This window comes from Jaculus jaculus, chromosome 4 (genome assembly GCF_020740685.1).
Source record: "Jaculus jaculus isolate mJacJac1 chromosome 4, mJacJac1.mat.Y.cur, whole genome shotgun sequence".
Classification (NCBI taxonomy): domain Eukaryota; kingdom Metazoa; phylum Chordata; class Mammalia; order Rodentia; family Dipodidae; genus Jaculus; species Jaculus jaculus.
The window spans coordinates 160,669,259-160,693,581 of record NC_059105.1 but is presented as its reverse complement, the minus strand read 5'-3'; the positions used below and the strand labels follow the sequence as shown (position 1 = coordinate 160,693,581).

General features: G+C 40.0%; 1 protein-coding gene across 1 annotated transcript in view; it reads right to left on the bottom strand.

Annotated features, from left to right (window-relative positions):
* The window catches only part of Polq (DNA polymerase theta), an 83,944-nt gene that overhangs the window by 33,385 nt on the left and 26,236 nt on the right, over window positions 1-24,323 (bottom strand). The window contains exons 9-16 of the mRNA XM_045148416.1: window positions 22,788-23,000; window positions 17,986-18,125; window positions 15,031-15,235; window positions 14,508-14,650; window positions 11,466-11,659; window positions 10,564-10,688; window positions 8,756-8,999; window positions 1,262-4,275 (exon numbers count right to left, since the gene is read on the bottom strand). Coding sequence (XP_045004351.1) covers window positions 1,262-4,275; window positions 8,756-8,999; window positions 10,564-10,688; window positions 11,466-11,659; window positions 14,508-14,650; window positions 15,031-15,235; window positions 17,986-18,125; window positions 22,788-23,000 — 4,278 coding nt within the window. The remainder of the gene's footprint in view (window positions 1-1,261; window positions 4,276-8,755; window positions 9,000-10,563; window positions 10,689-11,465; window positions 11,660-14,507; window positions 14,651-15,030; window positions 15,236-17,985; window positions 18,126-22,787; window positions 23,001-24,323) is intronic.

Below are 24,323 nucleotides of genomic sequence, written 5' to 3'. Positions count from 1 at the left end.
TACAAAGATCAAGGACCCATCTGTTTAATTTACAATGAATCCACAATGTCTGGAAAATATTGGCACATAAGCACACAATACATATTTCATAAATTTAAGTAAAATAGAAAACACTATACACTGAAAGTATATAGACCTGTCACTAACATATATGCTCCATGAACTGTTGATCAAATATTTGAAATGTAACAATAAATTTATTTATACATACAGAGACTTAAGAAATCTAATCAAGGGCTGAAGCGATCGATGGCTTAGCAGTTAAGGTGCTTGCCTGTGAAGTCTAAGTACCCTGGTTCGATTCTCCAGGTCCCATGTAAGCCAGATGTGCATTGTGGCACATGCATCTAGAGTTAGTTTGCAGTACCTACAGGCCCATTCTCCTCCTCTCCGCAAATAAATAAATAAGCATTAAAAAAGAAATTTAATCAAATGATTTACACAACAGGCAACATGCTAACTATAGCTATTCCCCACAATCATGAGATAGAAATATATGTGGCATTATTTAACCACAAGTTTCAAGTCTATGGCAACCTGAGCAGGTCTGTGAGGCTTTGTAAGCAACACTTCAACTGAAGGTTTGTGGAAAATGCAGCTAATGCAGAGTGCAAAAAGTAAAGTATCAGGCTGGAGACATGGCTTAACGATTAAGCGCTTGCCTGTGAAGCCTAAGGACCCTGGTTCTAGGCTTGATTCCCCAGGACCCACGTTAGCCAGATGCACAAGGGGGCACATGCATCTGGAGTTCGTCTGCAGTGGCTGGAAGCCCTGGCGCGCCCATTCTCTCTCTCTCTCTACCTTTCTCTGTCGCTTTCAAATAAATAAATAAAAATGAACCAAAAAAAATTAAAAAAAAAAGTACAGTACCTATCTGCTATATACTTCTGTGGTTATATAAGTAAAGTTATTACAACTTAATAGGAATTCATGTTGCAATAATAATTAATAAAAGTAAGGTGTCATGACATTAAATACCCTAAGTCTGATAATTTTCAAACTCTACTATATAATTTTTATAAATTTATATCCCCATAGCATGTGCTGCATAGACTTCTTATAATGAACAGCAACTACTAGTAACTAGCTGGCCAAATACAAGGAAAGCTGCTCAACACATAAATCCACATGAGATAATTATTAAAGGATACACTCACTCAATTTTAAACAGACTGCGTAATACCTAATACTAAAAATTCTAAATCTTACCTTAGACTATTAATTTATATATGAGAAAAAAAAAAAAATTCTTTAAGCTCACCTTGCTTCAACCTACCACCAATAGTAGTAGTTTTAGAAGACGTGGGACTTCTAACCTTCTCACAAGCCAGCGAGATGGAAAACCGCTTTTTGCATTGCCACTCATCCACAAATGTTTGAAAGAGACTTTGATCACTTGCTACATCAATGATGGCCCAGCTTTCTGAGCTGCATGAGGAAGACGTCAACTGCAAGCCGCCCTGAGACAGCTGTGCTTTAGGACTGCAGTCCTTGGAACCATGTCTTCTCTCTGGACTCAAGTCACGATCGTGAATATCTGAAGGTGAGCCAGACACACAACCTTCACCAGGCTGGAGCATACGGCTACTAGTTTTCTGATGTTTTACAGATGGGCCAAGAATTTCTGCAAATGCCAGCGTAGAAGCAGATGCTGTCCTGGGTGTAGGAGGAACGAGGCCGTTATCATCGGCTGTAGTCCTCTCCTTACAAGGTGAGGAGCCTGAAGTTTCATCGTGACTGACACTGTTTTCCAGTGCCTCAATCTTGCTTTTTACTTGATTATTAGAAAAAACTGAAATTCTCTCAAGTTGACCTCTCTCCAAATTTGAAATCCCTTCCTGTCTCCCATTTAATTCTGTGCTTTTGTCTTTCAAACAAGGCAAGTTTATGCTTATTAATGCTGGCTTTTCATTTTCCAGAGGACTGGACACTTTATCTAAAAGTCTTTGAAGTCCTGGACTCAAGTCAAATGATGCTCCTGACCACGTGAGTGAACTATCTGGCCTTGCCTCAGTGAGTCTGGACTGCTGAGCCTCCCCATCCTGCTCTCCAGGGGCTTCTTGGGAGTGATCATTACCTATCACTGAATCACTCAGTTCCAATGCTTCAGGAGATACTGCAAAGTGACACTTCTCTTGGGCAGGAAGGACAGCCACACTGTCCAAGACTTCAACCATCTGAACAGAATCCGCTTCTGAAAACACAATAGACTCATCACTGAAACAAGGCAGCTGCTGCTGACCAACTTGCTGCTCATTCGGGCCAGCTTCTCCCATTGGGTCTTCCTGCTGCAGGCACCACGCACTGCTGACATGGTTTGGTGTCGTTTCAGAAAGGGGCTGTCGTGCTTGGCCATCACATGGTTGCTCATTTACTAGGAAGTCGTCACTGAAGCTGTCAAACAGTATACTGTCACTTAAATTCAAACTGGTTTCAGGAGGTGGGAGACACACTGCCTCAATCCCAGTGGGAGTTTTCATTTGAGGAGCCAGAGGCATGACTGGTTCTACCATTTCTTGAGTTTGAAAACCTTGAAGAAAACTGTTTAATTGGGAATCAGTAACAGAATGTTCAATTCCTTTAAAGCCAGGGTTATTTTCCCCCAATAGTACTGGAGAATGAAAAATAGGGCTTTCTGTAGTCAGCCTATCAACCCCATTTTCAGTGCTTTGCTTCACAGTATCTACAACCTTAGCTTCCAGCTGGTCTGGTCTAGCCACACTTACAGAATGCTGTTCACTAGGAGTTCTAGGACACGCATTCTGAGGGTCTAAGCCCTTCTGCATTGCCCCTGCTGCTAGGGCGCTCATCTTTGTTTCTTGATTGGCATTTGTAGTTCCCAACTGTTGGATGACTTTCTCTGACTGAGTGTCCAGATAGAAACTATCTGCAAACTCACAGAGGACCAAACCTAACTTAGAAACATCTGCTTTTTCTTGTACTCTAGAATTTAGAGAATGTTCTTCACGCTTGCCTCCTGACTGATGTAATTCTATAGTTGACTGAACCAATCCCTGAGGTAACTCAGTTTTGCTTACGTCATCTCCTAATACCTGGTAACAACCTGGCTTATTCTCCATGTCAACACTTCTTCTACCACAGCAGATAGCAGTAGTAACATCTGAGTCTCTGAAGGTACGGCTACTGACTATCTCACAGGACTCACGTCTCTTTGGCTCCGTACAAGTGTTTATCTGCTCAGCACACTGCTGTCCCAGACCCTGGCTAACTGGATGGGGGTCACGGTGTTTCACAGAAATGCTCTGGTTTTTTGAACCTTTCTGCATTATTAGCACATCATCGATCTTTTCTGCCTCAGCAACAGCTATTCCTCTCCTGTTTTTATTGGCCACACTGATGACATGACTAGTTATATTTTCACTTTGGATTCCTGTTACAAAATGTTCCTTAAGAACATTATTACTTGTTCTTTTCTCTAAACAAGCCTGCTCTGTTTGTAACAGGAATGAGGTTTTCTTGTATTCTTCCTTGTCACAAGATGACATATTTTTGGCACATGACCCTGGACTTCTAAATTCCATATTTTGCTCATCAAAGGAAGGTGAGTTTTCACAAAAAATAGGTCTAGAGACACTCTGTTGTTGTGAATCACCTTGCTGCATCTCAGATTCTTGCACAGGGCTACTGTCCCTGGGCTTTTTTAGAAACTTTCCTTGTTTCCAAGAGGGAGAACTAGGGCTCATCTGCTCTGAACTGAAACTCAAAACAGTTCTTTTTGTTTTCTCCAATGAGAAAGTCCGGACAATTCTGGTAGCGCTCGTGTTCCTCTCCCTCAAAGCAGCTCCAAGCTTCTCTTTACTTGCACCCGAAGCAGCCCGCTTTCTCATTCTGAAGATGGAGTCACTCCGATTCCCCTCCTGGAGCTTATGGGAAGAATTTGAATGCTTTCTATTTTTATCTAAATCTTGATGTCTCTTTGCTGAAACTTCATCACTATAATCACTCAGCTGTGTGCTGCTTTGATTATTTGATCGTAGTCTTTTGTGAGAACACTTAGTTTGGGATTTCAACGTGTGCACCTTTACTCCTGACATGCTGCTGGTCTCTGAACTTGTGCCAGACCTCACGGGAGAAGCTGGATCCCAATGCACTCCCATTTCAACTAGGTCCTGACGCAGAATCACTCCAGCTTCTTCCACTATCAAGGCTGCTGCTTCCCTTGCAGTTAAACCCTTTCTGCCAGGCACCCAAAGGGTTCGCAGATTCCGACGTTCTTCAACTGCTTCCTCTTCCTCATCCACTGCCTTCCGAGCACTAGACAGTAAGTCAGGAAGTTAATGCACTGATCGTTTACTCACACAACAACCCTCATCTCCTCTGAGCAGCACTGAACAGGACAGCCATGCTCTGCTAGTGCTCAGTCAGTCTGGCTAGGGAAACTGGAAAAGCATAAAAATTAAAAATTTTTTTTAATCTATTTGAAAGCGACAGACACAGATAAAGGCAGAGGGAGAGAGAAAGAATGGGCACGCCAGGGCCTCCAGCCACTGCAAACAAACTCTAGATGCATGTGATCCCTTGTGCATCTGGCTAACGTGAGTCCTGAGGAATCGAGCCTCGAACCAGGGTCCTTAGGCTTCACAGGCAAGTGCTTAACCGCTAAGCCATCTCTCCAGCCATAAAAATTTTAAATTTGTTCTTTGTGAATGCTGTAAGAATAGTATATTTTCACCTTGCATAATAAAGGCCTTAGTAGGACAGATTGTTTAAACAGTAGCCTAAAAAACAGTGAGGGTGGACTGGAGAGATGGCTTACCAGTTAAGACACTTGCCTACAAAGCCTAAGGACCCAGATGGATTCCCCAGAATCCATGTAAGCCAGATGAACAACATGGCACATGCATCTGCAGTTTGTTTTGCAGCAGCTTGGAGACCCTGGCACATCCATTCCCATTATCTCTTTCTCCCTCTTTCTCTCTCTCAAATAAATAAATTAAATATTTTTTTAAAGTGAGGGTTATAAAACTTTCATCCAAAATAAATTCATTCACATACTATCTCTGAACAAAATATCTGAGGGGATTAGAATTACCAAAAGAAAGCAGAAACTGGAAAGGGTTGAGAATTAGAAGAAAGAAATACCACGAGGGAAACATTTTCATTTTTTACCTGAAGGCAAGCTCTAGTGGGCACCTGTAGGCCAGTTAAGGGCCTAGATAAGCCCTGGAGACCACAGGTTCACTAAACTGAAAACAGAGCTTGGCATAACCACATGAGCTGGAAGAGAAAGGGGATGTCTGGAAATAAGAGTGTCAACCAAGGTAAGACCCTACTGCTGAAGCCACCACAGGCCGTGGTCACAGGACATCAGATTACCATGCTGGAACCAAAAGGGAAACGAGCTTCCTCCTGGCTAGCCCGCATAGTGCTGGAGAGCCCTGTGGGCGCTGCTAGAAGACAATGGCCACCAACAACAGGAATGAGCAGGAGACCCTGCAGACTATGACGTCAACCAGCTGGACAAGGAGCACACACTTGTGCAATAGTGGCACACAGCCTCTGCAGGTAACCAACTGTTCTCTGACTGGACGTGAAACCTTCCCAGTGGGACAGAACTCATATCTGGTAGTGGAAACCAAGTCATAATCCCATGGTCAGGAAACTCATATTACAGACAGAAACCCCCACCCTCTCTGGAGAAGACGTTCTTCAAAATCTCCTAAATAACCTTTTCACCCAAGCTGTTCTCACTCTTGGTTGGAGAATCTGCTTTATTTCACAGATGACAGAGAAAATGGAGGAAAGTCTAGGTCCACCGATAAGACAAGATAACCAACTGTCCACCAAGAGACTTGCCGCCTCTCCCACATCTGCCAGGGCCCAGGAGAACTGCAGTCGCAGCAGTGCCGTGAGCCTCGCTCTTACTAACCTGACTACCAGCTCCAGAGTAATGGTGGCAGACAAGGTGATCAAGCACAACATATCAAAGCAAAATCCAAAGGCTCAACACTAAATCAGACTGTGAACAGACCTGCCATGGCTCAGGGAACATTGCAGAAGAGGGGGAGGCATGACTGTAAGAGCCACAGAGGGTGGGAATACCCAGAGGTATGGTCTCCCCACTATGCCATTAGGACTGATTGAGGCCTTCATGACTCCACAGTAAATCCCGTAACCCCACAAAGGAGGGCCCTAGGGAAAAGGAAACAGAGGAGAGGGAATAAAAAAGTATAATCTGTGGCTGGAGAAATGGCTTAACAATTAAGGCACTTGCCTGCAAAGGCAAAGGACCCAGGTTCAATTACCCAGGACCCAGATGTACAAGGTGGCACATGTGTCTGGAGCTTATTTGCAGCGGCTAGCAGCCCTGGCATGCCCATTTTCTCTCTCTCTCTCAAATACATAAATAAAAATAAATTTTTTAAAGTATAATCTGTTAATAAATAACTAAAATAAAAATAAAAAAGAACATAAGCCACAGGACCTCGAACGTTTTATATAAACTCTGCCCCATATCTGGCTCTAACCCCTGCCACTGTGAACAGATTCCCAGTTACTTGCTAAAGGTCTAAACTAACATCTTCACAGAGGCTTAGGCTACTCAACTCCACAGGCAGACAAAATTTGAAGTCTCAGTTCAGGCAAGTTAGTTGAAAAAATATTAATGGATCTTTCAAATAAGATCATATAGGTCCTAAAAGGTTAAATAAATATATAATTGAAGTACTAGGAGGAGAAAAGGATGGGGCAAAAATAAGGAAGGAAAGAATCCCTGAAAAGCTTCTGCTTCTAACCAAGATTAAGTAATAGAAACCAATTCAGCTTTTCACATAAAACAACTGAAGAACTAAAAAGAGGTCATAAATGACATTCATTGCATCTTTGCTCTCTTAGATCACTCACACTGGGGAAGGCAAACCATTATAAAGTTTCATGGAAGTAGCAAGCCCCAGCCCAGCAGCACTGCATGAGTGTGGTGCTGGAGGCAGACCAGTCAAGCCTTCAGGTAATTACTAGTCCCAGCCAAAAGCTCCGCTTTTGAGAGATCCCACATGAACCAACACCAAGCAGGCTTCCAAAACTATCACTTACAAAAGCTTTGAGATGATACATATTTACGGTTCTTCTTAAGCCACTGTTTTAACTTATTATATAAAATAGATAAACTAATATGGCTACAAAGATGTAGGAAAGTCCTAAATCCTACTATAAAAAGATCAAATAATTTACAGACAAAAGGAAATTGACTACTCTCAGACTTCTCAAAACAGAATACAGGACTGAGGAAAGAGTTCAGCTGGTAAAGTGACTGCCTCCCAAGCATGAGGACCTGAGTTCACTCATTCTCCAGAAGCCAACGAAAAAGGCTGGGCACATTGGTGCACACTCATTAACCTAGTACTAGGGAGGCAGAGGTGGATCCCTGGGGCTTGCTATACAGGTAGTCTAGCATACTTGGCAAGTTCCAAGTCAGTGAGAGGTCCTGTCTTAAAAAAAAAAAAAAAAAAAAAAGGTGGATAAGGCAAGAGATGCACATAAAAGGGATACAAATTGGAAAGGAAGAAATCAAGTTATCATTATTTGCAGATGACATGATTCTATACATAAAGGACCCTAAAGACTCTACCAGCAAACTGTTAGAGCTGATAAAAACCTACAGCCATGTAGCAAGATACAAAATAAATACACAGAAATCAGTAGCATTCCTATATGCTAACAACAAACACACAGAGGATGAAATCAGAGAATCACTCCCATTCACAATTGCATCAAAGAAAATACAGTACCTTTGAGTAAACCTAACCAAGGAAGTAAAGAATCTCTACAACGAAAACTATAAAACACTCAAGCGAGAAATTGTAGAGGACACTAGGAAATGGAAAGACATCCCTTGTTACTGGATTGGAAGAATCAATATTGTGAAAATGGCAATCTTACCAAAAGCAATCTACACATTTAATGCAATCCCCATCAAAATTCCAAAGGCATTCTTCACAGAAATAGAAAAAATAATTCAAAAATTCATTTGGAATCACCAGTGAAGGGAATTCCATAAAACAGAAATGGCATGTATGTATGAAGGTGCCATAATGAAACCCCTCACTCTGGAGAGAAATTTTAAAAATAATTTTTAAAATAGTAGAAAGAGGGCTGGAGAGATGGCTTGGGCTGGAGAGATGGCTTAGCAGTTAAGCACTTGCCTGTGAAGCCTAAGGACTCCGGTTCGAGGCTCGATACCCCAGGACCCATGTTAACCAAATGCGCCCCCTTTGGGGGCGCACGTTTGCAGTGGCTGGAGGCCCTGGTGCACCCATTCTCTTTCTTTCTCTAATTCTTTCTCACTCTGTCTGTCGCTCTCAAATAAATAAATAAATTAAAATTAAAATTAAAAAAATAATAGAAAGAAACAAATGCTTGCTCCTACTCCCACACCCACAGAAACTTAGGGGTCTAGTACGACAAAGAACATTTGAAAGGAGTGTATTTTAAAGTGTTCTTGACAAAAGAAAGTCTAAGGTGATCCTTGGATATATAACGAGAATCAAAACGTGTCAAAGCAGTAGCACTAGTGCCTTATTTCTACTAAATCTTCCATTGACAGAACCATGATCATTTTCTAAAGGCCCTCCCAACCTGCAAAATTTGTAAAGCCCAGTGAAAAGTAATCAGTCCTCAAGTAGAAAAAAACAGCCACATTTTCTGACAAACCAAGTATGTCATAAGGTCACGAGGAAAATATTTAAGTACAACCTGTCTCTTAAATGCCCTGATATAGATACAGTGACTTTGTTACCTTTTGAAAGGCACAGCATTCTTCAGAGCCATCTCCACCTCAGCAGTGTTTGCTCTAGCAAGATCTGCCACAGTCAGAAAGCCAGAAGCATAGAGGGACCTGGCTCTCTGCGCATTGAGTAAGGACACGCGGATCAGGTCACACAGCTCCCTCTGGATGCCAAACGTGAGGCGCTTCTGAAACTGGGAAAGCAGCAGCTCCATGTTGTGCCAGCCCAGACGGCTGGAAAACACTGTGATCATTCCTAGAAGAAGAGTGTATTTGCTGAATTATAAATTCCTTTTAAACTAATTCTCCACATATTTAGATTTTTTTTTTTTTGGTTTGGTTTTGCTTTGCATATTTTAATAAAGTTTAACAACATCCAATAGATGACTGAACAGATCAGACACATACTAAAAGGCCTAGCTAAATAGATGACAAAGTGTTAACCACACTAAATATCATCTCAGCTAATCTTAATTCTGAACCTAACCTTACATGTGGACAGTGAGGCAAAGCTTCACATAAAAAATGAAAGGCTCCCACTCCAGTCTACTCCTCTAACTCTTCCTCCCTTGCTTTCTTAAAGACAGAACTAACAAGACAGGCTAGGAAGCCTTTCCAAGAGAAACTATTTAAATTTATAGTATATTCAAATGCTGAGAGAATTACAAAAAGTGAAGTTCCCACTGATATTTCTTCAGAATATAAAAATATGCCAGGCATGGTGGCACATACCTTTAATCCCATCACTTGGGAGGCAGAGGTAGGAGTACTGACATGAGTTCAAGGCCACCCTGAGACTACATAGTGAGTTGCAGGTCAACCTGGGCTACAGTGAAACCCTACCTCGAAAAAACAAAAAAGTAAAAATAAAAAAGGATGTCCTGGTCCACAACCCAACTTCCTTTGAAATAAAGACATCCATGCAGCCAGGTGTCATGCCATTAAGAAATTCACTGTTAGATCTCTGATACCAATGAGTCTCTATACCAACTTCTTACCCTACCTTTCCCTAAGCAGCTTTCATATGCACATGCATTACAAAGCCTCTTACATATACATACACATACTCTCTACGGGTTGGCAAAGTAAAATCAATAAAATGCACACTGGCCTGGTTGCTTAGCTTAAAGAGCATGGGTTTCATACACTAAGGAGCACCAGTGCCTCCTCAGAGATAATATTTAGAACCCCTTTCTATCTGCCATCCTCCTCTCAAAATCTATTCTTAATCAGTACTTTGAGGAAAGGGACACTTTAAGAAACTTTGTTTCTGTTTCTTCTTGCAACAGAGGAATAAAAGAAAAGGTAGGGTAGAGAACAGAGATGAGAGTTACAGTTAGCAGGTCAGTATGTTGCTAAGGAATGGAAGGGAAACGGGGACCAGGTGTTGAGTGTGCTCCTGGTTTTCTACTATCAAGTCCAGGGGAGCCTAGTTTTAGATCTGAAGATGGTGATAGGGACTCTAAGATTATGGAAATTTTGGAGAGCTTTAAAAAATAATCTTGGGCTGGAAAGAGAGCTTAGTGGTTAAACGCTTGCCTGTGAAGACTAAGGACCCTGGTTCAAGGCTCAACTCCCCAGTACCCACGTAAGCCAGATGCACAAGGTGGCACATGCATCTGGAGTTCGTTTGCAGTGGCTGGAGGTCCAGGTACGCCCATTCTCTCTCTCTCTCTCTCTCTCTCTCTCTCTCTCTCTCTCTCTCTCTCTCTCTCTGCCTCTTTCTGTCTATTGCTCTCAAATAAATAAACAGAAATTTAAAAAATAATAATAATAAGCTTAAGAACATTAAACCATAATCTTAACTTTGTTTAACTGACCTGCATAAACAGCAGCCGACTGTTGCAAAGACTGAATCTGCCCACGATTGCATCCATATTTCTGATTAATTTCCTTCAAGGGAATTTCACTGATCAAATCTAGTAACACAAGACTGGTGAAAAACCTAAAAACAAATTACCAAAAGTGTGGTAAGAGATCACTGACATCTACTATGAAAGTAGAATGTGTGTTGTAAAACAAGAGCCAAGAAAGCATCACAGGTTTACAAGTACTCCAGGAGGATTCGGGTAGGAGGTACGGTTAGCAAACAAAATCTGAGATCAGTGTTCACACAGTGAGCTTTACTTGCACTAGGACCACTGCAAAGAATAGCAGTATTTTAAAAAAAAAAAAAAAAGGCACCTTGCCCCATCTCAACAGGGCTAACTAATTTTAAGAAACAAGACTGGGTTAAAGCAATATGGTAATAACAAAAATTTAAGACTTGATACATGGTCACATGATCATCTAATCAAATTTCAATGAAATGGTAGTCTGATTATAAAATCCAGATTTGATTTGAAAGTCAACAGTGACACAAGTAATCCAAGCATTACACTTGAACGTGCTGTATTTCAAAGAGTAATAGGCTGCACAAACACTCCATGTGACTCTCCTTCTAACAGTGCTGCACAGCAGAGCCCCAGAGTGTAACAGTAAGGGACAGTTTGGATTCACATCTTTAAGCAAAGGGAAATGACTGAATGTTAGTTAGAAGATGTTCATGTGTAATAGCTGCCAAACTATAAGTAGTAGGAAAAATTAGGATATCAATAAATTCAGCAAGTAGAAAAAAGTTTCACTAAAGTCAGCCAAACTTTTATATTCTTGGCAAGGAAAGTAGCTACAATCAGCTGGCTATCCACTGTGAGCCAGACAGTCTGCGCTGGAGAACCTTTACCTCTTATGGACGGCCATTTGTCGGTGCTGCCGCTCGGTTCTGGCTACCACTTTTCCTTTCACACAGCGAGCCAAGAACCCCTCTTCAACGCCTACAAGCTCTGCCACCCTTTTCATAGAAGTCGGCAACTTCTCCCATAAACAGAAAAAGCGATACCAATCAATAGCAGTCCAGTCTTCAAACATAGGTGTAACCTACAGAGAGAAAGCATCACACAATAGCTAGAATTACTGTTTGACCATGGGCTAGGGATGCAGCTCAGTGACAGAATGCTTGTCCAGCTTGTGCAAGGCTCAATCACTGAAAAAAAAAACTTCATTAAAAAAGTAACAAAATTACACTTAGGGAACACAGGTTTTGTAATACTAAGGAGCACCAAGGCTTCTTAAGGGTTGATATTTAGGAGCCCTTTCTACCTGCCTCCTCCTACTCAAAATCTCTGCTTAATCAGTACTTTGAGGAAAGGGACACCACTGAAAACTTTGTTTCATAGCAAAGACAAAGACTCCAGTCTGTGGTAATATCTCATATTTATGAAAATATTTATTTACAAGTAACTCACTAACAAGACAAAAACAGGGAGAGAGGAGGAGGGAGGAAATGTAAGAACTAAGCATATAAGCTGGATTTTATCGAACCTGAGTCTTTAAGGGTAGGCATTTTTAACCTCAATATTTCGACTCAAGGTATAATCTAGGTGTTTCTTTTTTGTTGTTTGTTTGTTTTTTTAAAAAATATTTTTTTGTTCATTTTTTTATTTATTTATCTGAGAGTGACAGACACAGAGAGAAAGACAGGTAGAGGGAGAGAGAGAGAATGGGCGCGCCAGGGCCTCCAGCCTCTGCAAACGAACTCCAGACACGTGCGCCCCCTTGTGCATCTGGCTAACGTGGGACCTGGGGAACCGAGCCTCGAACCGGGGTCCTTAGGCTTCACAGGCAAGCGCTTAACCACTAAGCCATCTCTCCAGCCCAATCTAGGTGTTTTATATGATTTCCAAGAATCAGTAAAACAGAAAGAAGAGATAAGAAAAGAATTAATATTTAGAGTTAGTATGTTATCCAAAAGGTTCAGGATTCAAGAACAACAAAAGGAAAGTGTATCCTGAACATAGAGAAGTGCACACAAGAGACAGCTTTGAAGGTACAGATGTCAGCAAAAGCAAGCAAAGACTTCAAAGACAGTATCAATATAAACATGGTCAAATAAGGAAATCATGCTCATAATATTATAACACCTATAATCCAAAGTACTCAAATGGCTGAGCCCTGAGGGCGCAGAGCTTGAGAACAAGTTGAACTATAAAACAAGACACTATCTTTAACAAAGAAAGAAGAAAAAAGAAATAAAAGAAAGTATGAGGACAATGTCTCATCGAATAAAGAACACACATAAACAGCTGAGTGTGGTGGAGCACACCTTTAATCCCAGCACTCAGGAGGCTGAGGTAGGAGAATCCCCATGAGTCAAGGCCACCCTGAGACTACAATAGTGAATTCCGGGTCAGCCTGGGCAAGAGTGAGACCCTACCTGGGGGGGGGGGGGGAGGGAACAGAACATTATTAAATAAGAGCCAAAGAAAAATTCTAAAGTTGAAAAATACATGAAAAGAGAGAGCTTAACTGTAAGCCCAAGCAGCCATGAGGAAGAATCCGAAAAACATGAAGACATATTGGAAGAGTTTATTCAATATCCAAGAAAGGGGAGGGAAAAAATGACAGATGAGAGAAAATATGAGAAGTGTTGTAAACCAACACATGTACAATGAATCCAGAAAGAAAAAGAATACACCAGAAAAAAAAAATCTGAAAAAATGACAACTAGGGCTTAGCAGTTAAGGCACTTGTCTCCAAAGCCAAAGGACCCAGGAGTGATCTCCCAGGACCCATGTAAGCCAGATGCACAAGGGAGTGCATGCCTCTGGAGTTTGTTCGCAGCAGCTGATGACACTGACACACCCATTCTTGCTCGCTCACTCTCTCTCTCAAATAAACAAACAAACAAATAAATAAATAAAAGTTTAAAATAATAACAATTATTCTCTTCTTTTTCTGACTGATTTTAAAAGCAACTATAGGGGCTGGAGAGGTGACTTAGCAGTTAAGGTACTTACTTGCCTGCGAAGCCTAAAGACCCAGGTTCAATTCCCCAGTTCCCACATAAGCCAGATGCACAAGATGGCACATGTGTCTGAAATTGTATGCAGTGGCTAGCGGCCCTAGCATGCCCATTTTCTCTCTCTCTCTCAAATAAATAAATAAAAATAAAAATACTTTTTTTTTAAAAAAAAAAAAAGAGCACTGTTCAAACCCACCCTGGGTGGGACTCAAATTAAAAAAGCCAACTGTATGATCTGAAAGAAGATACAATAGAATAAAATAGTAGCAACCAGATAATAGGAAAGAGTAGGAAGGTTAAGTTAACAGGGGTATCTTAGTTAAGGCTGCACAGTTATTAAGTATTGAGGTCAAAAGTCAAATTAAGTCAGTCTGAAGATAGAACTCATAATCATGCCACTGTATATTAGAGACATTTTTACGGCCATGGTTTAAGTCCCATAAGACCTACTTTGAGATCTTTCAAAGTTACATTCTGGGGCATAGAATGTTAAAGCTGTGATTGTCCATATATCACATATTTTAGGAGGAAAAAAGGGAGATTGACTAGACATTTCACCTCTGTTCATACAATGTTTTTTTTAATAAAGACACTTCCTGACAAATCATTCTAATGAAAATTTCAATGTTACTTCCTATCAGTTCATCAAAATGTTTTTGATTAACAAAATAAATTATTTCTGGATAGATTCTTACTAGATACCATGATCTTGATCTTAGTGCTATCAAATTCTTATCCAAGTCCTTTATCTTTATAGAGGATGATCTATATAAACCTTTTAAAAATCCTTATGGCAAGCCCAGTGTAGTGCCTGTAAGCCCAACACTCAGATCATAAGATCAAGAGTTCAAGGCCAGACTCTCAACCATATAATAAGACCCTCTCCGTAAGTAAATAAATAGGGTTTTAAAAAGTAAAACTTACCAGGTAGACAATATGAAGGTCGTTCTCTAAAACAAAACCTTTCATTGCTCTTTGGAGGTCAGCAAAAATATCTAAGGTATCAGTTGGAGAAAGTGAAGAAGAAAGAGTAGCTGAGCCAAGATGTGTAGGATGATACACCTTTCCTGGATTGCAGTGGGGAATTACAGAAAACACAGGTTAAAAAAAATCAAACACAACACCATATTCCTGGATTATTTATTGACCTTCTCAGCCCTGATAAATTTTATAAGCAGAATCTTATGTAATATGTGGAATTTTATGAGCAAAATTGAGTAAAAGATAAAAAGAACAAGTTGTTCCAGGCGTGGTGACACACGCCTTTAATCCTAGCACTTGAGAGGCAGAGGTAAGAGGATTGCTGTGAGTTCGAGGCCACCCTGAGACTACATAGTGAATTCCAGGTCAGCCTGGGCAAGAGTGAGACCCTACCTCGAAAAACAAAAAAACAAAAACAAAAACAAAACAAAACAGGAACACATTGCACACAAGAGTTCATATTTACCTTCTGCTCCATTGCTGGATTCTGTTATCTGGATAAACTCATTTTCTAGCAGCCACTTCACACAGTCTTCAATTGCCCCAAATTGAGGAGCACCTTGATTTCTCTGAATTCCCTGCTTCCCTCCTTTCACACTAGCAGCCAAAAATGTGCAAGAAGCATAAGTCTGCAGGTCTTGAGTCGTACTAGCCACTCCACCAACTATTATCTGGTAGGAAACATTTAAAAATTCATGTAACTGTGACATGCAGAACATAATGTAAAATAAATTGACAGTATTCTCTTAAAATGTTTTAGAATCTTTATGTACAGCCTATTAACTCTTCCATCAGTAGTCATTATAAATGTAAACAATACTTGTTGACAACATGAAAAATTTTCTTTAATAGTAGATACATATTTCTTGTAAATAAAAATAAAGGAACCTAAAATATGTAGCCTAACTACATATATAAAGGAAGTAGTTAATGATTCACAGCCATGTGCCAAATCAGTTCTTTGATTCTCTAAAATATATGGGCACACAATAATTATAGTCTAGAATACTTCCCACCCAGAAGTATGGGAATAAAGGCATAAAAATACGAAATCAATTGTGTTTTATGGATTATTTCCCCATAACTATCTTACTTGCCAATTTGGTTAATGTTCTTTTCCCTAATATATAATGGACATATTATCAAAAAAAGAGTTATTTCATTCTCTTCCAGCTTCTACAAAACATAATCTTGCTATAATTTATTAAGTATTTGTGATATTTGAATTTTCTCTACTTTTTCCTTATTATTAATGATACTTCAATAAATACTTTTATATACATGAGTTAATTTCACAAGTATATTTCTCAGTAAAATTGCTAGATTTGAAACTGCTAGGCAAATGGGTATGTACATTTAGTTTAGTAGGCATGGCCAACTTATGCTCAAAAGAGTTTTAGCAATGTAGAAGAGTGTTTACTGTTTTACTGTTGTTGTTCAAGATAGGGTCATGCTCTAGCCCAGGCTGATCTGGAATTCACTATGTAGTCTCAGGGTGGCTTCAAACTCACAGTGATCCTCGTACCTCTGCTTCATGGCCAGTGCCTACTTTTGATAGCCTTCCTAATCCTATGTTATCAAGCACTTATTTTCAAAGGAACAGCTAAAGGGACAAATGAAGACAGCATGAGTACAGGTACCAGTATCGCAACCACTAGGGCTGAGATCAATACATCAATACCAAGGCACACTGACACCGGCCAAGAAACTTTTCTGAGTGTTGGGGACTGTGAGAAAAGTTGTATGTCTAATTTCAGCCTTTTCTGTTTCATTGTAAGTTTTTGTTTGGTTGGTTTTGTTTTGCTTTGCCTTGTTTTATCTTCCTATACAGCTCAGGCTGGTCTGAAGATTGCTATATAGCTTCAGCTGACCTTAAACTTGTGATCATTGAGTCTCTGCCTCCAAAGTACCAGGATTATAGGCATGCACCACCAGACCCAGCTGTGTTCTCACCTTCTTATCAGGTAAGTTATAACTTACTTTTACTTTAAAGTCAGCAACTATTTTCTAGATAGAAGAACCAGGAGCCATTTTGTCATTCTTTCTTTAAATCCAAAAGGCAACATAGAGTATAAAATGATGAGCTCGGGCTTTATCTCAACAGTAGTGTACTTGCCTAGCATGCACCAGCTCTGAGTTTGATTCCACAGATCACAAAGAAAAAAAAAAAAAAAGAGGAAGTGGCAGCCTGAGTGCTGCTCTCACTGCTAGCCTGACAATCAGCTCTAGGGAAATGGTGACAATGTTGTTAATCAAAACCCATCAAAGCAGACACTCAGAGGCCACAGAGAACTCAACACTATCTATCAGACTGCTAACAGACCCACCCTGGCTCAGAGAACAGTGCAAAAGAGGGAATACTGTATGAACCACAAAGATGGCAGGAATATCCTGAGACACAGTGCCCTTCTTCATGACCCCACACTGAGGAGAGCCCTCAGGAAAAGGGGAACAAGGGTCAGAGGGTCTAGAGTTTAACCTTTAATAAAAACTAAAAAATTATTTAAAAAGATCTCCTGACAAACTATTCTACAGTTTCGCCACTTTGCTATTGTATACATGTATTTCTCTTTCCAAAAGTTTGGATATATTAAAACATTTGCAATAAATTATATACCATATGGTGGAAAACAGAAGAAGAAGAAGAAATGGCTGAGGAGCAGGCTCAGTGGATAAGCACTTGTACAAACACGAGGACCAGCACTTGGATTTCCAGAAGTCCCATAAATGCTGGGTGAGCATGGTGGCTCACCTGGAAAACCAGTGTTCAGGAAGTACAGATGGGATCTCAGGAGCAAAATGGTTAGCAAGACTCCCTGATCACCAAGCTCTGGGTTCACGTGAAAGACCCTTTCTCAGTAACTAAGGTGGAGGACAGTCGAGGAAGATGCCCAGTGTTAATCTCTGGCCTCCACATGCACCCACATATGCAGACCTACAACACATGCATTCACACATGCACTCCACATGCACACATATATGCAGATCTAAAACACATGCACAACACAAACACATACACACCCCAAAAAAAATTTTTAATAATAAAAACAATCATGTAGCATTTGGTTTTGTAATCACTATTTTGAGATATATTGATACAGAAGTAGCTGTATTAAATTGAAGAAATAAGTACATATTCATATATATAAAACATACAGCTATATACATATATGTCAACTTCAATCTATGTATGTGTCAAGTTTTACTATCAGCTCATTTAGCAGGCCTCAAATGAAATGCCATACACATATGTGTGGATAGAGCTACAGATACATAGAGACAAAGATAGAGAAACATTCATGAGCTCAGGTACACAAAGGCTATAAGCAATCTAATAAAAAATAAACTAAAGATTCTGACATACTAAAATTTAACATGAGCATTGGAGGAGAAAACCACGATCTCCTGGACTCCCTCTTACCTCCAGAATAGCTCGTATCATGCTATCAGCCACTTCTCCTTCTTGCCTTTGCAGACAACTGCGAACAGGTTTTAGAGATCCTTGAAGTAGAGCTATTCCTTTTGATTTCTCAGAGTTCTTACAAACTAAGATACTTTCACCTATAATCCAAAAACCATATATTTTCAAACTTCTAACACACTTCCATAAGACACCTGCTAACTTGGTTTAAAGGAGTTGTATAATACATAGTCATAGAATTATGGCTAACATTTTAATCTTTGTTTTGAATTCTGGATAGGAGGAAATTAGAATACTACTCAAAAATATTCTACTTTGGCTTAATGAATTATTTTGAGCTGAAGGCTAAGAAGGAGAAAACAGAGCTTGTTCTCGTCTCTCTGCCTAACTCGAAGGCACTGTAGTAGGCCCTTTGATGAAAATGTTTCTCTTGCACTCTTCCAAACCAGGAGAACCCTCATTTGTGTAGACAGAGGTCAGTACTGAGGTGGTCTGTATAAAGCAACCTTACTGAAACAACCCTGCTCTTCCAACTAGCTTCCTCCACATATTTACCTCCTTACAATGTGCTGCTCAAGAGGAACCCACACCTTGTCCTGTCATGTCACTTCTCCAGTTTACTGACCTCTGATAAGATAATATATAAGCCTTCAGAGCTAACAGCTTTTAAGGTCTTACTTCTTGTCTATAGAGGTCTACAAGCACATAATAACAGAAGTATTAATACCAAATAGATATTATATGCCTTTTATCTTGTCCACCTCCTCCACCAACTTCCTTAGGAGGCCCCAGCTGTAGAATTTAAGAAAGCAGAGGAAATGTTTCCTCTTCCCTTACTGGATTATCATTATTAAATAGCTAATTATTAGAGCTACTTTGAAAACTATAAAGTAAAATATAAATGTAAATTACTAGCTAAGCATGATGACAAAATCAATTTTAAAAAATTTACAGGTACCTAAAAATCTCATCTTAACATTTATTAATTTAAATGCTTTAGGTTACCATAAGAATCAAATGGATATAAATGCACAAATGTACTTGTAAATTTAAAACATACAAATATGTAATTTAAGCAAATATAAACTATTATTAAAATTAAATTGGATTTTTTAAAAGACTAAAGAAAATCATAATTTTTTTTTCAAAATTGAACCCAATAATAGGAGAGAGGAACTTAATTTTCAAAGAAAAAGCGAAATGGGGCTAGAGAGACAGCTCCACAGTTGAAGACACTTGCTTGAAAAGCTTGATAGCCTGGGTTCAATTCCTTATACCCATGAAAGCCAGATACACAAAGTGGCTCGTGTATCTGGTGTTCGTTTGCAGGGGAAAGAGCCCTAGCGAATCCACTCTTATTCTCTCTCACCTTGCAAAATAAAATATTAAAAGAAAAGGCAAAATGAACTATAAGAGGCACTGTGGTGAAGACCCAAACCATTCCAGATACAGATGATGCTTTTGTAACACTGAGTTCCAAACTGGAAATCCCGAGATGATAAAATAAAAGAGCTCTACACGAGATAATCACTGGCTACAAGACCTGAGTCAGCAAGAGGATAGTTTAGGAGTCCCCAGGCTTCATTATCTCATCTCCATTTACCCCACATCCAACCTGACAAGTTCATCTTTGCGAAAAACCTCAAAGTTTGGTAATAAGCCCGAGACATCTGCATGGACACTAAAATCCACAAAAGAAGGTAAGAAAAATAGTCTCACTTTGTCATCCTTTCTTTTCCCCAAATCAATGCAGTGCCACAGAGAAGAGTTCATAGGCTCAAGATTTCTGTGGGAAAAGCAGAACCACAGAGACTTATGGCGTATGTAGCAATGCCGTGAGGTTGTTAAGAAGCCCACGCGTGCCGGCGTGAGCACAGAGGGAGACAGCACGGTGAAGTCATCTAGGGCCAAGTAGAAGCCAAAAAGGAGACAGGGTTTCCTGCAGCGACCTTAGTAGAAGTGCTGAGAGCCAGCCAGCAGTGCACAATCCGTCAACACACAGCACAGCTCACGAACCAAGCACAAACAGTGAGGATCCCTTGACAGCCAGCCTCCAAGCCCCCAAGCCCCTCCCAAGACCTTGCCCAAGAAGAGAGACAACCACCACAACCAAGAGCAGTAACCAGTTCTGCCATACTCTACAGTGTAAACCATGCTCAGCTCAGCCTCAAAACCACTCCTAGGGCCTAGCAGACAGGGAGGCAACCCACAACTATGCATTTCTACTGCATACTGCACTGGTCCCGTCCAGGCTGAGCAGCCACTCCACCTAACAGTAGGACCTAACTTGCAAGACTGATAATCTAGAATGATGGTGCCATCTGACCAGACCATCAGGGTGACTGCACTGCCCAACTAGCAACTGCGTTAACTGCAGAATTTAGGTCTGGCCTATTAGCAGAGCCCAGTTACTTATCCTAGTCAAAATCAGAACAAAGGCAGAAACTCAACTTGCTAAAGAAAAAGAAAAAAAAAAAAGACAAAAGCAGATCACCCAGGGTCATCATCAGCTGAGTGACCCAGAATCCCTGGCTCAACTAATTAATAAGGGTCTATCCCTGCCTAGGAATACCCATAAAAACAGAAGTGGCTGTCTGTATATATGCATGAATACCCAACACAAGGACACAGGGTTACAGAGAATGAGGAAATCATGAGATCTCCAAAAGAACCATGGAGAAACAGAAAGCCAAGAACATAAAAAGATTCAGCATAATTCTCACAATGATGTTTAATGAACTACAATAATAAGCATGCTAAAACTAAAGTTAGAAAACAGTAAACGAAATGAAAAATTTAACAAGGAAATAGGAATAATAAGAAGAAATAGAAATTCTAAACTGAAAAGTACAATGTCAAACACAAATGCGATAGGAAGTTTCAAGAGCAGGACCAATCAAGCAAAGAACCAGCGCACGTCAAGACTGAAGTTATCCAGCCAGAGGAACAAAACGGTTTAAAAGAACTGGAAAAGATTTACAAAGATATGGTCAAGAGATCTAATTTTTGCAAAACTAAAGAACAAAATAAAGAAAGAAGAACTAGAAATCATATTTGAAGAAGTCATGGATGAAAACTGGGGAAAGATACTAATATCAGGTATAGGGAGCAGAGAAGTCCCCATTCGCATTCAACTCAATGACCTCACACCAAGGCACATAATATCCAAAATCAAAAACAGAAAAAAATTCTCAAAGCAACAAGAGATAAGAAATATGTCATACATAAGAGAATCCCATAAACAATGAGCAACTTTCTCAGTAGAAATCCTGCAGGTCAGGAACAGTGGGATGTTATACTCAAAGTACTGAAGAAACTTACTAGCCAGGAATACTTGACCCAATTAAGCAGTCCTTCAGAAATTAGGGAGAAAAAAAAAAAAAAAGTACCCAAATAAAAGCTAAGGAGTTCATCACTAGACTTCCCTCACAGGAATTACTTAACTAAGGAGTCATATTCATAATATGTTGGACTGGAATGGTGGTGAACCAAGCAATTTTATCTCTATCATGACAAGTCAATAGGCAAATCTATTAATCAAAATTATTTGTACAATGATACAAATTACAAAATTTCAAAAATGTTGACATTAAAATGTAGGGATGAACTGGGTGTGGTGGTACACGCCTATAATTCCAGCATTTGGAAGGCAGAAGTAGGAGGATCGTCATGAGTTCGAGGCCACCTTGAGACAACATAGTGAGTTCCAGGTCAGCCTAGGCTAGAACAAGACCCTACCTCAAACACAACAACAAAAATGTAGGAACTGAAGCATGAAAGTGTAAAGTTGTTGTAAGCAATCAAATGTGTTAAAGCTAGAAATAGCCTGTTTTATGCAAGCTTAATAATGGAAAAGATTCAAGGCATACTATTATAAAAAAAAAAAAAGAACTATCAAACCATACAGGAAGACACAACAAAGGAAGAAAGTATTTACAAGAGAACAAATTACAAAATGTCCAAGGCAGGTACCTGGCTACCATTTGACAAGTAGTTGTCCACAGTGTGAGAGCAAACTGAAATAATGTTTGAGTCTTTTGAGTTAATTCAAACAAAACTCTTCTCCATTGCTTAAGTCAAAACTTTTGTTTGGATTGTTAGTGATATTACTACTTGCCAGTACAAAGTTAGAAAATGAAAAGGTGTTTTCTGAGCCAGAACAAATTTGGAAAGAAAAAGGTAGTATTTGAAGTTCCTGTTCATAAAGTGTAAGAGAACATCTTAGCATCCCTGTTGGACTACTGAGACCAGCCACCTAACCAGAACTAATATGCATGGAAGTTAATTAGCACTAAAGTGTATGCATGGAAATTAAAATCATCTTCTCACTAGTAAAATCTGGTCTTGTTATTCATAACACAAAATCGTATGTTTTAAAAAATATTTATTTGTAAACACAGAGAGAAACAGAAAAGGACAGAGACAGAGAAAGAGAATGGGCACACCAGGGCCTTTTGCCACTCCAAATATACTCCAGATGTGTGTGCCACTTGAGGTATCTGGCTATTACATGAGTACCAGGGAATCAAACCCAGGCTGTCACGCATTGCAAACAAGCACCTTAACCACTGAGTCATATCTCCAATCCAGAAAACCTTACTTCTAAATCAGTAATAAGTCAAGAGTAGACAACATATGAAAATTACGGATCATACTTACTGTAAATACTAACTGAATCCAAATGGGTAGCATTAGTATACTAGGTAATAAAGAAATATAACATGATGCGAAACAGATTGCCAAGTACTAGGAAAATTTCACATTGACTGGCTGTCCTTCAGTAATGCTAAATTCAAACTCACCCACTGTGTCTACTCCTTTCCTGCCGGCACGACCAACCATCTGCTTATAAGCAAGAATATCTAGGGTTCGGCCACTGAAAATGGGAGTTCGGATAATCACACGGCGTGCAGGTAAATTTACTCCAGAAGAAAGAGTAGATGTTGCTGCCAAGACCCGAATAAGACCTTGACGGAAGGCTCCTTCAATGATATCCCTCTCCTCAAAAGTAAGACCTAAATAAAGAACAGTTTGCAAGACATATTAACATAAAATAAAAATATACTTGATCTCTTATAAGTGGATCTGAGTCTTCTTGTAGCAGACAGTTTCAGGTGCTACAAGCCTTTCAAGATGTCTTAGACTGGTTATAACTATAAACAAAAAAAGTCATCATGCTACCTATTAAAAATATAATCTGCAGGGATGGCTCAGCGGTTAAGGCGTTTGCCTGCAAAGCCAAAGGACCCTGTTTTTATTCCCCAGGACCCACATTAGCCAGATGCACAAGGGGGCACACATGTCTGGAGTTTGTTAGCAGTGGCTGGAGGCCCTGGCACTCCCATTCTGTCTCGCTTTCTCAGTCAAATAAATAAATAAATAAAAATATAATCTGATGTGCAAGGGGTAGTTTATCTCCTCTGGTCTCACTACCTTCTGAAAAAGAAGAGATTTGCCAACAGAGAGTGGAGTCACCATAGTTTAAATGGGATGAGCATTGTTAATTTAGGGAGAATTTGATGTATGCAACCCCTGTTTGAGCCAAAGACTAGTGAGAGCTTGACACTGAAGGACAAAAATCTTTTGTCTCCATAGGATTCTGATCTGGTTCCCAATTCCAGATACAGGTTCCTTTACATTGAGCGGATCTCTTAGTCAAGCAGAGAGAGATTGGTCACCCACTGAGGCTGTGGGCCACTAATACACTGACGTGTCATCCTGTCAGGGTGTTTGCTTCTGAGTAGCTCAGACCTATGGGTACTCACACTGTTGTTGGCCATTTCTCCCCCCCCCCCCCCGTAGCTTATGCAGCACTTTCAGGCACTAGACAGTCTAACAGCCAACCCATAACTAAAACCACAGAGGAATTGGGGAGATGAACAAGAGTGCTGCTACCATGCTGTTCCTGATAATCAGCACTAAGGTATAGGAAAAAGACCCTGAGGATACTCAACACCTGTCAAAGCAGAGATCCAGAGGCTCCTAAGAGCTCATCACTAAAGTAGACTTAAAACTCACCCACCATGGCTCAGGGAATTTTGTAGAAGAGAAGGCAGAAAGACTGTGAGCCACAGGTAGAGACATCATGCCCAGAGGCATTCCCTCCCCTTCAAAAAATAACTGCTGCTCCCACAACACATAAATCACAACTCCATGAGGAATACCTGCAACCCCACTGATGAGTGTCCCCAAAGGACCAGGGGCAAGGATGAGGGAAAAGAGGGTACCAACACATGATGTGTCCATATGAAACATCTTGTTAATAATAATAATAATAATAATAATAATAATAATATATTTTTAAAACATTAAAAAATTTTATATATATATATATATAT